The following is a 17,428-nucleotide window of genomic DNA, read 5'->3' as shown; positions in this document are numbered from 1 at the left end:
TGGCTGAGTTAAAGCTCTTGATCCACACTCTACAAAACCAAGACACTAATACCCTGCTTAAGGAAAACAATGAGTTTAACATTCCAGTGTTTCTAAACTCAACACTACTGGTTATAACATTATTGTGAAATAACATGAACAGGTAAAAGAATGATCTAGCTATATATGAAAATGAACAGATAATACATAAAAAACATGCTACACTTAATACTGAAGACAAAATAAATACGCTTATATGGGACAATATGGTTCAAACAAAAGTGTGAGTTGGTTTGACTTTCAGTGAGAGTATGGTTCCTTCAAAATTTCGGTATTACACTAAATATACAATGATATAAAGAACAGAAACTAAATTCAACAAGTATCTAAACAACTGCTGAGGGCGGAATTATTTTACGTAACAAGCTTAAATGATGGGTGAATGGATGAAGAGCTCACTTCACTGGACATTCTAATCAACGTTATCCTTCTGTGTTTTATTCTTCCTTGTTCTGTATCTTATCCATCCAACATCTCTGGCCTATGATGATGATAAATGTGCCAACAACTGACACAGCTCAGGTGCTAAATGATGTGGTGTGATGTGAGTGTAAAGCTGATGACAATGGTGTATTTGCCTAATTGTATTTATCTAATTGTGATATTTAGGAAATGAGCTATGCTCGTGGGGTCCCGTCTCTGTTTCTCAGTAAGTCAAATTTAGCTTTAAAGTCGTTTAAGTTTTTAAACTGGACGATCTCTTTGTCCAGGCTATTCCACAGGTCTATACATCTATAAGGAAAACTATATTTCTTGACATCCTTCAAGCAGCTTGGTTTTTTCAGTTTCATTCCGTGTCCTCTTGTTGCTCTCTTATCCCAAACAAACAGATCTTCTTTGTCAATATTATCTACTCCCACCATGGTCCTGAACATTGCAATCATGTCGCCTCTCTTTCTACTTTCCTCTAAGGAAGGCAAATCCAGCTTTTCCAGCCTCTCTCTGTACAACAGATCTGCCAGACTGGGGACCATTATGGTTGCTGTTCTTTGTAATCTCTCAATCTTGTTTATATATTTTTGTGTGGGGACCATACTACTGCTACATATTCTAACCTGGGGCGAAACATGGCCACTATCAATTTTTTCATCACCTCCTCATCCATATCATGAAAGGCTACTCTTATATTAGTCAGGAGTTTATACGTCTCTCTAACTGCCTTGTTAATGTCTTTTTCAGATGACAAACTGTCCTGGACCAGCACTCCCAAATCTTTCTCTTCTCTCGCTTTTGTGATTGGTTCGTTACCCATCAAATAATTCAATGATGACCTCTTGGTACTTTTATCCATTTCCAATATTTTACATTTCTTTGCATTGAATCTCATTTCCCACATCCGGCTCCAATTGTGTATCCTATACAGATCCTCCTGCAGCATTTTACAATCCTCCTCAATCTCTACCCTCCTCAAGATCTTTGCATCATCAACAGAGAGACTTGCATAACTGTTCACTCCATCTACCACATCATTTACATAAATCAGGAACATTACTGGCACCAACACCGAGCCCTGTGGGACTCCACTTGTTACTTCCCTCCATCCAGACATCCTATCCTTTATTACTGTCCTCATTTGTCTGTCTCTCAAAAAGTCTCTCATATATTCCAGGAGGTTCCCCTTCAGTCCTCCTATACGCTCTAGTTTCCACATTAGTCTCTTATGGGGTACCTTGTCAAACGCCTTCTCCAAAGTTAAATACACACAATCCACCCTATCATCTCTCTCTTGTAGCACGTCAATCGCTCTTGAGTACAAACTCAACAAGTTGGAAACACATGACCTTCCACTTCTAAATCCAAACTGGCTATCAGCCAAAATATTCATCTCTTCCAAATTATTTATCCATCTATCTTTCAGAATTCTTTCGCACAATTTAGCGACCATGCTGGTAAGGGACACCGGACTATAATTCACGGGTTCTTCCGTTTCATCCCTTATAAATTGGTACCACATTTGCCCTCTTCCATTATTGAGGCACCTTCCCCTCTTCCAGAGAACACACAATTAAACTGTGAATCTTATCTGCCAGTTGTTTTCTGCATTCCTTCAGTACCCAATTAGAGATTCCATCTGGTCCTGGGGCCTTCCTTACATCTTGAGTTTCCGGTAATTTATACACTTCCTGTACTTCCACTTTTATATCTTTTATCACTACATTTATAGTCACTCCCTCCCCTTCCACAAACTCCTTTTCATTTGTGAAAACTGATTGGAAACATTTGTTCATGATTTCAGCTTGCACTGCTGCATCTTTATAGTCCTCTCCTTCTACTTTCGGATTGGTGATTCCTTCCTTTTGTTCAGTTTGCCATTGACAAATCTATAAAATAGTTTGGGTCCATCCTTACATTTATCCATTATACCTTTTTCAAAATTCCTTTCTTCCTCTCTATGTATTCTTGTATATTCATTACTAGTTCTTTTATATTCTTCCTTTGCTCTGTTGTTACCTCTCGTTCTCCAATCGCTCCACACCGTGTCTCTCTCTTTTTTTGCTATCATGCACCTTCTATTAAACCACTCCTCTTTCCTGTTTTCTTTCCCCCTTACTCTTGGCATAAATTTTTCCACTCCCGAATTATAGAGGGCTAGAAAAATATCCCACTTCCTCTGTATCTCTCTTGTTTCTCTGAATTTTCTCCAATCTGCATTTTCGAAAAATTTTCTCAATCCTGTAAAGTTTGCTTTCCCAAAGTTGTATCTTCCCTGCCTATAAAGCTCATCTCTTAGCACCACGTTCCCTGTTATCATCTGAAACTCAATGATCACATGATCACTTTTTCCAATAGGACACAGATATTCCAATGATTCTATTACATCGGATTCTTTGGTAAACAGTAAGCCTAGTCTAGCTGGTATGTCCTCACCTCAGAACCGTGTCTCTTCTTTGAATCATTGCAATATCACATTGTTCATTGTTATATTTAATAATATACCTGTAGTGCCCCACGAATCTTCGCTGCCTCCTGAGTCTCATTCCTCCAAGTTCACCTTTTTACAATTGAAGTCGCCCATTAAAATTATATTGTCGCTTTTCTCAATCTATCTATCTATCTGTCTATTGCCAGACGCCTTAATCCCGTCTGGGGCGGCCACAAACAAATCGCCTCCACGTCGCCCTGTCCCCCGCCATTTCATTGCCCTGCTCCAACCCCACACCCCCCTCTCTTATATACCTCTCCACCCCATCCCTCCACCTCATCCTCGGCCTCCCTCTCCCTCTCCCCCCCCCCCTCCACCTCACTCACATACACTCTCCTCATCAGTCTCTCACCCTCCATCCTCTCCACATGGCCAAACCACCTAAGTGTGTTCCTCCTAATGCTTCCTATCACATCCACATCCACACCACAACGCTCCTTTATATCTTCATTTGTCAGCCTATCTCTCCATGTGACTCCACAGGCTCCTCTTAAATAACTCATTTCCACTGCTCTCACTCTTGACCTGTGTCCTTCCAGCAACGTCCAAGCTTCACTTCCATCTGTTAGAGTTGGTATCACAATACTGTCATGTAGTAACTTTTTCACTTCCATGCTCACTTCCTTGTTTCTTATCACTGCTTTCAAGGAACCAGCAACCTTTCTTCCTTGTTGAACTCTTTCAAGCACTTCACCCTCCAAACTTCCATCCTTACTCATCACACTACCGAAGTACTTAAACATACTCACATTTTCCATTTCCTCACCATCCAACCTCACTGTACTGACTTCACCTCTCTCAAAGACCATAACTTTACTCTTCCCTGCATTCACCTTTAGATTCCGTTTCTTACACATTGCCAAACTCATCCACCGTGCCTTGCAGCTCCCCTTCATCTTCACTCAACAACACAGTATCATCTGCAAACAACAGTACAGAGAGTTTCCACACACTACCCTCTCTCACCAGGGCCACTCAAACATCCACTGCCCTACCTTGTACCTCTTTTATTACCCCACCCATGTACAGACTGAACAACCATGGAGACATGACACATCCCTGTTTCAACCCAACCTTCAAATAGAAAAATTCACTTAGTTCACCATCCACACGTATTGCAGCCTTAGCACCATCACACATACTCTTCACAGCATTCAACAACTTCTCATCTACTCCATATATTCTTAATACTTTCCACAATCCTTGTCTATCCACCCTGTCATATGCTTTCTCCAAATCCATGAAAGCCACATACAACTTCTTTCCCTTCTCTACAAACTTTTTCACTAAAGATCTAAGAATGAATATCTGATCTACACAACCTTTCCCCTTCCTAAAGCCTCCATGTTCTTCTCCAACTAATTCCTCTGTTCTTTCCCTAACTCTGTCAATAAGTATCCTACCATACACTTTTCCTATTACACTAAGAAGACAAATGCCCCTATGATTACCACACGCTTCTTTTTCCCTTTTCCTTTGTACAAAGGAATAATTATACCTGACTTCCAATCCTCCGGGACTCTACCTTCCTGCCAGACAATCTGCACATCTTCCACATCCATTCTACTACTATCTCTCCCCCATGCTTCAGCATTTCACCACACACTCCATCAATTCCTGGAGCTTTCCGCAATTTGACTTTCTTCATTGCTTCCACAACTTCTGTCCTACTGATTTCTTCTTGTCTTCTCACCTCCCTCCTTCTCCCAGCAATTCCCCGGCCACTTATACTCACATTACTTCCATCCTCTATGTTCAACAATTCCTTAAAGTGTTCTCTCCATCTGCTCACTTTTTCTCCCTTCTCCACTAGTAATCTACCATTTTTATCTTTCACTTCCCTGGTAACTTCACTACCACCCTGTCTTACTCTCTTCACCTCTTTCCAGAACATTTTCTTACAGTCCCTCCACTTTATACTCAAATTCCTTCCAAATTCCTCATCCACTCTCTTCTTACTCTCTCTTACTAATCTTTTCACCTCTCTCTTCCTTTCTACATATAACTCTCCCTTCTGCCTCTCAGCTTCTTCTATGTCTCAATTTCTCATCCATTCATTGTATGCCACAGCCTGTCTCACCTCTTCATTCCACCACGCTGTTCCTTGCACCCTCCTCCATCTTCTCTTCACCCCACACACCACATCACATGCTGCACATATTCTGTGAATATCCTGCACACACCTTCCACGTCCCCTATCTGCTCCAATTCATATTTACCCAATCGTTCTGCTACTTCTCTCTTATATTCTGCCTTTTTCTCATCTTCTTGTAACCTTTCCACTCTCCTTGCAACTACTCCTTCTTCCCGTCCTTCCCTTCTTCTATTTCTCCATCATGCTTGGATCTCGATACCGGCCAACACCAAGTAGTGGTCAGAAAGTCCACTTCTCAATCATTTTCTGTAAATAACTGGCCATATCTGATAACATTTCCAGGTATTCATCATCACTCCATGCTTTTGTCTTAGGGGGAACATACACTACTGCCATATCTCTCTTGCTATTCTCTCCAGTTTCTAATTTCATATTTATCACTTCGGCCCTGCCTTCTCCCATTTCCATGGTATCTACATTTATGTTGTTCTTCACTGCAATCATCACTCCTCCTCCCGTTTTTTCTTTTCTGTCTCTTCTCCACAGTTTGCATTTACCATCTCCCATATGAATATCAATATCTTCTCTTAATCTGGTCTCTACAAAGCACATAACATCAGGTTCATGTACCCTCAAAAAATCGTTGATTTCTAGCCTTGCCGATATTAAACCATCAACATAAGTATATGCCACCTTCACATTATATTTGATGTTTTTCATACCCTCTTTTCTCCTTCTCTCTGCTGGTACCACTTCCTTAATTTCTGAACCAGGACTCTCCAATAAAACACTGTCTTCTCTTCCTCCGTTCTCTGTTCGTTTTTTACCTTTGCTTCCTTAACTAACTCCTTTATTTTAGTTCTTTCTTCCTCATTTGCATCTCTCATCCAAACATTTTTTAACCCTTCCTTGTCTGATAATTTCCATGTTCTACTTATAATTTCATTTACTGTTGCCTGAGACTTAAACTTTACCTTTAATGGCCTTGCTCCTCCTTCCTCATACTTTCCTAATTTAAACACCTCTTCAATCTTTTCTCGAGCTTCATTGTTTTCCTCCATGACTACTGATACTATTTCTTTAACTTTACTCAGTTCTTTTTCCCTTTCTGATCTTACTGTCACACGCTTCTCATTAACTCCTGAAATTATTACACATTTATTCTTAGCTGCTACATCCCTAACTAAAAATTCTCTACTTCTCAGCATCCTAACCACATCCCTCTCCACCTTTTCCTTGCTTTGTTGTTCTATAATCTCTTTCAAATTTACATTTCCCTCTTCCTGAATTTTCTTCCACCCCTTATGTTGCTCCTTGATTTCTTTAATGTGCTCGTCCTGTATTCTTGATTTGGATTCATACTCATCTAGTTTGCTTTTCATCCTGTCTCTTTCTTCTTCCAACCTCTTATTCTCCCTCTTAAGCTGTTTTATTTCACTTGAGGCTGATTCACTGCTCACTTTTAATTCAGTAACTTCTCTTTCTTGTTCGTCACTACATGTACAAATTTTTTCCAGTTTATTTCGCAGACTTTTGATCTCGTTTTCCTGCTCTATAGTCCGTTCCTGTAACTCATTAATTACTTCCCATACCTTTTTTATCTCCTGGACATTCTTCTCCGCTGTTTTCTCTACACTTGCTATTCTTGTTTGGTTCAACTTAATACTTTCATTTGCTACATCCTCATCAGAAAAGCCCTCAAACTCTCTCTCGCCGATTGTAATCAATGCACCATCCCTTTCCGCCATGAATCAACCATATGAAGACTTTCTATTTTCACTATATCTTGTTCTTTTTATGACCAAAACCGCGTTTTTGTTAACTACTGTCCGACGGGACCACCACTCACGCACTTATTAACATAATCACAAATAGGCTGGTCTTCTTTTCATTGCTGATTCAGCGATTATTTCCCCACAATCCAGGAGAGCTCTGTCTCTCTCAGCGACCTGTGTGTGTGTGTGTGTGTGTGTGTGTGTAATTCACCGGGTTGGTCAGGATCACTTGATGGTCGTGATCGTCAGCTTTTTACTCTCCCGGAAGGGAGCTGAGAGCTCATATAGTCCGATCTAAGGGCAAGGCTGTGACCTTCACACATGCACACACCCGTCCCCTTGCTCAAGGGGGACAGTAACCACCCACTTCGTCAGTGAAACTTTTCACAACCTGAGCGAGGTGCGAACTCCCGTCCACCAGTTGGCAAGTGAGAACGTTACCACTGCACCAGCGAGCGGTGTGTGTGTGTGTGTGTGTGTGTGTGTGTGTGTGTGTGTGTGTGTGTGTACCTAGTTGTGATATACAAGAAATGAGCTAAACTTGTGGAGTCCCATCTCCATGTCTCAACCAGTCAAACTTTGCTTTACATTCATTTAAGTTTTTAGACTGGACAGGCTAATCCAAAGGTCAAAGCATCTATATAGAAAACTGTATTTCTTGATATCCTTAACTTGTCTTTTTCAAATTCTTTCCATGTCCTCTTGTTGCTCCCCCATCCCATACAAACAGATCTTCTCTGTCAATTTTGTCTTCTCCCATCAAGGCCTTGAACACTGCAATCATGTCACCCCTCTCTCTTCTTTCTTCAAGGGAAGGCAGACACAGCTTTTCTAGTCTTTCCTTGTATGATAGATTTGTCAGGCTAAGGACCATTTTGGTTGCTGTTCTCTGTATCGTCTCAATCTTGTTTTTATCCTTCTTTCTATCTGGGGTCCATACCACTGCTGTACATTCAAACCTGGGGTGGATCATACCCACTATAAATTTTTTCATCATCTCCTCATCCATGTAATGAAATGCCACTCTTAAGTTGTCAAGAGCTTATATGTCTCTCTGAAAATCTTGTTAAAGTGTTTTTCGGGTGACAAATTATTCTGGATCAATACTCCCAGGTCCTTCTTTTCTCTTGCTTTTGTGACTGGCTCCTTTCCCATCAAATAATTCAGTGATGGCCTCTTGATACTTTTACTCATTTCCAACATTTTGCATTTTTTTGCATTAAATTTGCACTCACCATCCACTCACTCAATGTAGTGCTGCCTTGGGTCTCTGCCCTTTCCTCTCCTCCGTCCTTCCTCTGCCATCTTTTTTTCCTTCATTCTTTCCACTTTCTTCTGCTTATGAGTGACTTTACACTTCCTCTTCTGTCTGTCTTTCTTTCACTCTTACCCCTTCCTTCTGCCTATGGATAACTCTACACTAAGTGACAAGCCAAATGGTTTCCTGTATACCAGGAAACCATTTACTACACTGGGTGGTAACCATATAACTAAATTATGGCATCTGATGGTTTAGAGGGTAATTAAGGTGCTCCAATCGGGTTGAACCTGTGTAGGTTTATATCCAAGGGGTGGTTGGGGTTTATTGCTCACGTAATGCCTCTCAGGGATGAGTGAAGCTGGTCACTCTCATCTTAAATGTCAGGACCGACTTGCCTAGCCCTGAGCTCCAACACTCCTCATGGGGTGACATAGGATTGGATGATGGATGGATGGATGGAATTTCATTTACCATACCTGGCTCCAATTGTAAATCCCCTCCACGTCTTCCTGCAGCAATTTACAATCCTCTTCAACTTCTGTTCTCCTCATGATCTCTGCATCATCTGCAAACTGACTTGCATAACTGTTCATTCCATCCACCATATCATTTATGTAAATCAGGAACATTATGGGCACCAGCACTGAGCTCCACTTGTTACTTCCCTCTACCCTGACATCCTGTCATTTATTACTGTCCTCATCTGTCTGTCTCTCATGAAGTCTGTCATGAGGTTCCCTTTCAGTCCTCATATGTGCTCCAATTTCTACAAGTGTCACTTATAGGATACCCTGTAAAAGCTTTCTCCAAATGTAAATACATACACAAAATCCACCCAACTATCTCCTGTAGCAATGTAGCACGCCTATTGTCCTTGAGTACAAACTCAACAAATTAGAGACGCACAATTTCCATTTCTGAATCCAAACTGACTTTCCGCCAGAATGTCCATCTCCTCCAGATATTTTATCCATCTGTCTTTCAGGATTTTCTCTCACAAGTTTGCAACCATGCTGGTCAGGGACACTGGTTTTTAATTCAGGGGTTCTTCCTTTTTCCCTCCATTGTAAATTGATACCACATTGGCCCTCTTCAATTCCCGAGGCACTTTCCCTTCTTCCAGAGAAAACACAATTAAATCGTGAATCTTATTGGCCAGTTGTTCTCTGCAATCCTTTAGTATCCAATTAGAGATCCAATCAGGCCCTGAGGCCTTCCTTACAGCCTGTTTCCATTATATATACATTTTCAGCACTTCCACTTTTATATCTTTTATCACTACATTTCTAGTCACTTCCTCCCCCTCCACAAAATCACTTTCTTTAGTGACAACAGATTGGAAACTTTTGTTCATTATTTCAGCTTGTATTACCACATTTTTGTAGACTTTTCCTTCTACTTTCAGCTTACTGATTCCTTCCTTGTGTTTCAATTTGCTACTGACAAACCTATAGAACAATTTAGGTTCTTCCTTACCATACATTTGTTAATTATACCAGTATCTCTTTTGCAGTTTCTTTCTTCCTTTCAATGGATTCTTGTATATTCATTTCTAGTTTTTTTTGCAATCATCCTTTGTTCTATTATTACCTGTCTTCCTCCATTTGTTCCACGCCACATCTCTTTCTCTTTTAGCTGTCATACATCTTCTGTTGTATCAATCCTTTTTCCTGTTCTCTCTCCCACTTACTCTTGGCAAATATTTTTCCACACCTGAGTTGTAAAACCCTAGAAATATATCCTACTTCTTCTGTATCTCTTATCTTTCCCTGAATCCTCTCCAAATCCGCTTCTCTGAAAAATTTCCACAATTCCGTAAAGCTTGCTTTCCCAAAGCTATATCATCCATGCCTGCATTGCCCATCTCTTGGTGTCACATTCCCTTTCATCGTCTGAAACTCAGTCACTACAGGATCACTTTTTCCTATAGGACAGGCATTTCAGAGACTCATTTATGTCAGGTTCTTTGGTTAGCAGTAAATCGAGTCTTGCTGGCATGTCATCACCTCTAAACTGTCTCTTCTTTGACCCACTGGGTCATTATATTTTTCACTGCTGTATTTAACATTATACTGCCCAACAAATCTTCACTACCTCCTGAGTTCCATACCTCCCAGTTCGCCTGTTTGCAATTAAAATCACTCAGCAGGATTATATTGTTGCTTTTCTCAATCACTTTCTGTATTCATCCTCATTCCGTGCCCTTGTCTTACCGGGGACATATACTACTGCGTTGTCTCTCCTGCCTTTCCCACTGGCTTCTAGTTTCAAATTTATCACTTCTGCCCAAACTTCTCCCAGTTCCACGTTATCCACATTTATGATGTTCTTTACTGCTATCATCACTCCTTCTCCCGGTTTTTCTTTTCTATCTCTTCTCTATAGTTTGTATTTTCCATTTCCCACCTGGATATCAATATCCTCTCTTAGCTTGGTCTCTACACAGCACATAATATCTGGCTCATTTACCCTCAAGAAATCGTTGATTTCCAGCTTTGCCGAGATTAAGCCATCTACGTTAGAACGGACCAATTTCAATCCTTTTAAATTGTTTTTTATTCCATCTTTCTCTCTTCCTTTCCCTGTTGGTACCACTTCCTCAATTTCTGATCGGAGGAGAAGAAGTCCTGTTTTCTCCTCCGATCTCTGGTCGTTTTTTTTTTTTTTTTTTTTTTTTTTTTTTATAGCTTCCTTGACTAGCTCCTTTATTTTAGCTTTCTTCCTCATTTGCATCTCTCCTTATCCAAACATTCTTGAACCCCTCCTTGGCTGCTAGTATCCATGTACTATTAATGATCTCACATGTGACCGAAACTTAACTTTTAGTGGCCATGCCCCGCTCTGCTTGTATCTTCTCAGCCTAAGCACCTCTTCAATCTCTTCTTGAGTTTCGTTGTCACCCTCCATAACTATTGATACTATCTCTTTAGCCCTTCTCAGTTCTTCTCTTTCCCCTTCTGATCTTACTGACACAAGTTTTTCTTTCAATCCTGAAATGATCACACATTTGTTCTTATCAGCTACATCCCTGACTAGAGATTCTCAACTTTTTAGTACCTTAACCAGTTCCTTCTCCACCTTTTCCTGGTTTTCCTTTCTCTGCTGTTCTAAAATCTCCTTTAGATTTATTTTTCCTTCTTCCAGAATTTTCTTCCACCTTTTGTGCTCTTCCTTGATGTGTTCATCGTGTACCCTCATTTTTTATTCATACTCGTCAACTTTACTTTTCATCCTGTCCCTTTCCTCTTCCAGCCTCATGTTTTCCCTCTTGAGCTGTTTTATTTCGTTTGTGGCTAATTTATTGCTCACTTTTAATTTTGTTACCTCTCTCTCTTGTTCAGCACTGCATGAGCAGATGCTCTCTAACTCATTTTTCAATACCTCCTGTTCTAAGGTCCATTCCTGTAACTTTCTAATTACTGTCCATACCTGAGCATTCTTCTCAGCCATTTTCCCTACACCTGCTACTCTTGTTTGGTTCAGTTTAATGCTCCCTTTACTCCAGTCTTCACTGGAGAATCCCGCAAATTCCTTTCACTGGATGTAAAAAACGGATTATTTCTTTCCGCCACGATGCACCCATATGGAAATTTAAACTGCCACTGTATTGTACTCTTACTTGACTGAATCATCCGGCTTTTTTTTTTTTCCCACTAAACTTAGACAGGATCACCACTCAAGCACTTAATTCACATAATCACGAGAGGCAGGCCTCCTTTTCGCCACTGATTAAGTGTTACTTCCCCTCGATAAACACGGAGCTCTTTCACTGTCGTGTGTGTGTGTGTGTGTGTGTGTGTGTGTGTGTGTGTGTGTGTGTGTGTGTGTGTGTGTGTGTGTGTGTGTGTGTGTGTGTGTGTGTGTGTGTGTGTGTGTGTGTGTGTGTGTGTGTGTGTGTGTGTGTGTGTGTGTGTGTGTGTGTGTGTGTGTGTGTGTGTGTGTGTGTGTGTGTGTGTGTGTGTGTGTGTGTGTGTGTGTGTGTGTGTGTGTGTGTGTGTGTGTGTGTGTGTGTGTGTGTGTGTGTGTGTGTGTGTGTGTGTGTGTGTGTGTGTGTGTGTGTGTGTGTGTGTGTGTGTGTGTGTGTGTGTGTGTGTGTGTGTGTGTGTGTGTGTGTGTGTGTGTGTGTGTGTGTGTGTGTGTGTGTGTGTGTGTGTGTGTGTGTGTGTGTGTGTGTGTGTGTGTGTGTGTGTGTGTGTGTGTGTGTGTGTGTGTGTGTGTGTGTGTGTGTGTGTGTGTGTGTGTGTGTGTGTGTGTGTGTGTGTGTGTGTGTGTGTGTGTGTGTGTGTGTGTGTGTGTGTGTGTGTGTGTGTGTGTGTGTGTGTGTGTGTGTGTGTGTGTGTGTGTGTACTAACCTGTGGGCTGGTAGCCTGGTGTGGCCTGGCCAGGGTAAGACACCACCATGCCGTGGGGCAAACGTCCTCCCAGCAGCCCTGTCAACACCAGTCCAACCACACATACACAACACAATGTCACATGCAACACTAAATCTAGGGTTATCTTGCAGCTGGAAAACAGTTACAGTATTCTATTTTTCATCAAGCAAGAACAAGCAACACTGATTAAAAATGCAAACTCCAGCCTTATTTATGATGTAGGTAATAATGATTTAAGATAAAGATTTAATAATAATACTGACACATAAGGGAATGAAAGGATCTAGTAAACAAGATCAATAAACAAACAGTATTATCAACTCAAAACAGTAACTTTACACAAAACCAAATCCATGAACAAAATAAATACTTCCTGAAACAAAAAAGCATCATTTTTTTAATGCAAGGAGAAAGAACCAATGGCCAGAAACCTGCAGAACTGTTCCATAAAAAAAATAAAAACAAACAACAGAGCCACATTCAAGATCCATTCATTTTGAGATGCCTGGACATGTTTTTAAAAAGTCTGGAGGTCATAAGAAATATGGACAGAGGAAGATAGTTCCAGAGTTGACCTGTTGCATATATGAAGGAACGAGGGTAACAGGCAACTCTTGCATCAGAGTTGGACAGAAAAGGAATGAGGGTTTGCTGCCAGAGAGGTGCAATGCAACTGCCACAGAATGCAAGCAGAGAGTTTGGAGGAGCAGTGACCACTGAAGTAGTGACAGAGAAATGATAAAGATGCAACAAAGAGACAGACTGAAGGGAGCCAGTAAGAGGAGAGTTAATGAGATGAAAAGACTTTGACTCCACCCTGCTGAAAAGAGCTGTATGTAAGGAGCCTCCCCACACATGAGAGCTGTACTTTAAAATGGGGTGAATAAAAGCCATGTATAAAGTCAACAACTGTGTAGGGGTAAAGAAGGCACGGAGTCGGCTTAGCACACCTAACTCTTGAAGGCAGATCTTACAAGATGTAACATGATCTTTCCAAGATAAATCCCAAGAAATGAAACCCCAATTTTGTTGGATAATGTTAAAAATTAGAAGATACTTCTGCAGATTCTGATGGGTCAAAAGATGTAAGAACTGAGTTTTTGATGCATTAAAAACAAGATTACCTTCACCCCAATCTGAGATAAGTGACAAATCAGATGGACGCTGTGAGAGGCGAATGGAAAGGTGAAGGGTGGAGTCATCAGTGTATGAGTGGATAAGATCAGATGTACAACTCAGAGATCACTGATGAATAGAAAGAAGAGAGCTGGTGAGAGGACAGAATCCTAAGGAACACCACTATTGACAGATTTCAGAGAAGAACGGTGGCTGTCTACAACGGCAGCTACAGAATGACCAGAACTGAAGCTAGTGATGATGGTAATGATAGAAGGATAGAAACCATAAGAGGGCAGTTTAGAAATTAAAGATTTATGCTAGACTCAATCGAAAGCCTTTGAGATGTCAAAGGAAATGACAAAGCTCTTGTCAAAGTCCAGAAAGGAGGATGACCAGAAGTTTGAAGGGATGATGAAAGATCGCCAGTGATGCATCCTTGGCAGAACCCATACTGATGACTGGAAAGATGGTTCTGATAAGAAAGGCGCTTTAAAATCTTTTTCTTATGAAGAGATTCAAAAACTTCATAAATACAGGATGTTAAATTAACTGGGCAACAATTAGAGGACTGGGAATGGTCACTCTTCTTTGGGACAAGCTGAATGAAAGCAAACTTTCTGAGAGATGGAGAGGTACAAGTTGACGGACAAAAGCAAAAGTTTACTGAGGCAGGGTGTAAGTACAGAATCACAGTTCTTGGGAACAACAGGAGAGACCCCATCAAGCCCATATGCCTTGTTAGTATTGTATAATAATTGCACAACTATGTAAATTAAAATGACTGAATTGCACATCATAAAAAAAAAAAAGGACAATTACAAAACCAAATACAGTATACATAAAGTTAAAAGGATAATTCTACCCAATACTAAATAGTAATAGCTAGCTATGTACAACACCTGAATGTCAACATTATATTCAGAAAATTAATTTCGGTATATAAATTATTACTGCATCATTCCCCCTCACAGTCACCTTTGTTAATGACAATCCAAAATTATCTTTCTGAATAATTTCTGAACTGCTGTAGTATGTCATATAGAGGGAGGAATGATTAGCCCTATTTATGAGTAATGTAAGAATTACATATGCAAAGCAGGGAAATATATGGCTTAAGAAAAAATAAGAAGGATGAAATATTACTTTATTCTTGCTATATCCCATGGATTTTCCAAAGTTTGTGAATTCTTCTGAACAGAAGGAGTTACATACTGTACAGTCTTCACCAGGGATGCAATGCCAAATTTCATGGTGCGTGAGCTCTCAAAATCTGCCCTTCCAATCCCCACCCCCTCACAAACTTGAATGCAATCTGCTGTTCACAGAGATACAGACTTACCATCCATCCATCATCCAATCCTATATTGCCCCATGAGGAGCGTAGAAGCCCAGGGCTGGGCAAGTTGGTCTTGATGTGTAAGATGAGAGTGACCAGCCTCACTCATCCCTGTGTGGCATTATGTGAGCAATCAACCCCATCCACCCCTTGGCTATAAACCTGCTTTAGCTCAATCTGATTGGAGTGCCTTAATTACTCACTAAGCCACCAGGTGCCATAATTTGGTTATATGGTTACCACCCAGCATAGTGAATGGTTTCCTTGTGTACAGGAAACCATTTGGCTTGTCGCTCAGTGTAAAGTCACCCATAAGCAGAAGGAGGAGGAAACAATGAAGGAACAAAAGACAGAAGAGGAAGGAAGGAAGGAGGAGAGGAAAGGGTTGACACCCAATGCAGCACTGGATCAACTGAGTGGATGGTGAGCGTGATTAAACACTTACAAATCCTACAAATTAATGTTTTACTATTAAAACAAGTGCTCGTGGGCCCCTCAGGTCCCTCGCACTTGCTCCTGCGGAGCGCTCTCACGCTTATGTGCTGTTCTAGTGTAATGTTGTCACTTGGATTTTTTCCAGCTAACCAACTCATCGTGGTATTTGCAGCTTCGGGAATGGAACCCAAGTTCTCCGAAAGCAAGTCCGAAGTACACACATAGACAAACGGCTACTGCTACAGTTTGTTTGAGTTCTACCTCTGGGCAAAAAATTCTACGGAGATCCTATGCCGGGCTCCAGGAGCAACATCTTTTGGTCAAAATGTGATCGCTCATTAAATATAGCAAAAGTTTTTCAATCATGATGGGACCAAGTTTTTTTACATCAGTGAATTTTTTGCAATTTTTGTGCCAATATTGGTGCGATTTGAATGCGTAGTTTTGGCAGACCAAAACACACACACAAACACACGGCTACTCATATCCCACACCAAGCCCTCTTCCTCCCATCATCTCCAGACATCACCTTCTGCTCCCCAAACCTCGCCCCCACTACGTCACGGAGAGTGGTCAAAACCCTAGGTTCTGATCACCTCCCAATCATCATCACTACCAAAACCAGAATCACCCCAGCTGGCCACAAACACACATACACTAATTATAAGAGAGCCAACTGGGAGGCCTTTGTAACTGAAACAGAACAACACTTCAAAACACTAAACAGTACACCCATCACAGACATCAACACCGCTGTGAACACTTTCAATACAATCATACAAAATGCAGACAAAAGACACATCCCTAGAGGCAACAGAAAAAAACACAACCCCAACTTTACACTAAAAATTCAAGGCCTCATCAGACAACGGGACACACTGCGACACTCCCCAACACCCCATACAACAAATACAAGAACTCAACACTCAGATAAACAATAAAATATCAGAACAGCAAACACTAAACCGGAAAAATTACCTCCAAACACTTGACCACAAAAAAAACATCAGTAAACTTTACAAAACACTAAACAGCAACACACTTTCCAACAGCAAAACACCACACAATCACACGCTGTCATCACAACAACAGACACCATACCCTCAAACAAACAACAAGCAAACACTCTCATCAATCACTTTTCACAAGTCAGCCATCTAAACCCCCATCCCGAAGACCGACGTATCATCCGACGTAAGAGTCAGTTCCCCACAGACCCAGACTACGCACCTTTCACTTACAACCAGACGAAGCACATCGTTAACAACCTCAAGCACTCATCTGCCTGTGGACCAGACAACATAAGCAACATTCACCTTAAACACCTAGGACCACAAGGCATACAAGCACTCACCAACATATCAAACTACAGCTACTCACACAACATAATACCCAACATCTGGAAGCATGGCAATATCATCACTATCCCTAAACCCAACAAAGACCCCACGTTATCCTCCTCACATCGCCCCATCACACTCCTCTGCACCCCCTCCAAAGTCACTGAACGACTGGTACTACAACTAGTCACACCTCACATTCCCCTAGCCTAGTCACAACATGGCTTTACGCCACTACACTCCACAAACACTCTTCTTACAAACCTTACACAGAGTTTTCGATGGCATGAATTCAGCAAGGCCGCCACACAGAATGCTCCTAGTCACACTAGACATTAGCAAAGATTTTGATGCCATCCCCCGCCACAACCTCACAAACAAAATACTCAACACAAACATGCACAATAACACAAAAAGATGGCTGGCAAACTACTTAGCAGGCAGATGTGCACACGTAACATTTGCCAGTCAGTCTTCTAACATCAGAAACTTCACAAATAGCATCCCCCAAGGATCTGTTTTGTCCCCTACACTCTTTAACCTATACATGCACGACGTACCCACACCCCACACACCACAGATACACATAGCTTCCTATGCAGATGATATAACACTTACATGTACGCACCAAAACGCAAACACAGCTGCACACATCATTCAACCTTACCTCAACACACTACACGAATGGTTCACCACAAACAGGCTCAAAATAGCCCCAGCCAAATGTACAGT

General features: G+C 41.2%; 1 protein-coding gene across 1 annotated transcript in view; it reads right to left on the bottom strand.

Annotated features, from left to right (window-relative positions):
• polybromo (protein) overlaps positions 1 to 17,428 on the bottom strand; it is a 740,816-nt gene that overhangs the window by 50,034 nt on the left and 673,354 nt on the right. The window contains exon 31 of the mRNA XM_080277986.1: positions 12,446 to 12,523. Coding sequence (XP_080134112.1) covers positions 12,446 to 12,523 — 78 coding nt within the window. The remainder of the gene's footprint in view (positions 1 to 12,445; positions 12,524 to 17,428) is intronic.

This window comes from Coenobita brevimanus, chromosome 71, assembly GCF_032717465.1.
Source record: "Coenobita brevimanus isolate Jiangsu-jjx chromosome 71, ASM3271746v2, whole genome shotgun sequence".
NCBI lineage: Eukaryota > Metazoa > Arthropoda > Malacostraca > Decapoda > Coenobitidae > Coenobita > Coenobita brevimanus.
Note: the sequence above shows the minus strand (reverse complement) of the source record. Positions and strands in the feature narration are given on the sequence as shown.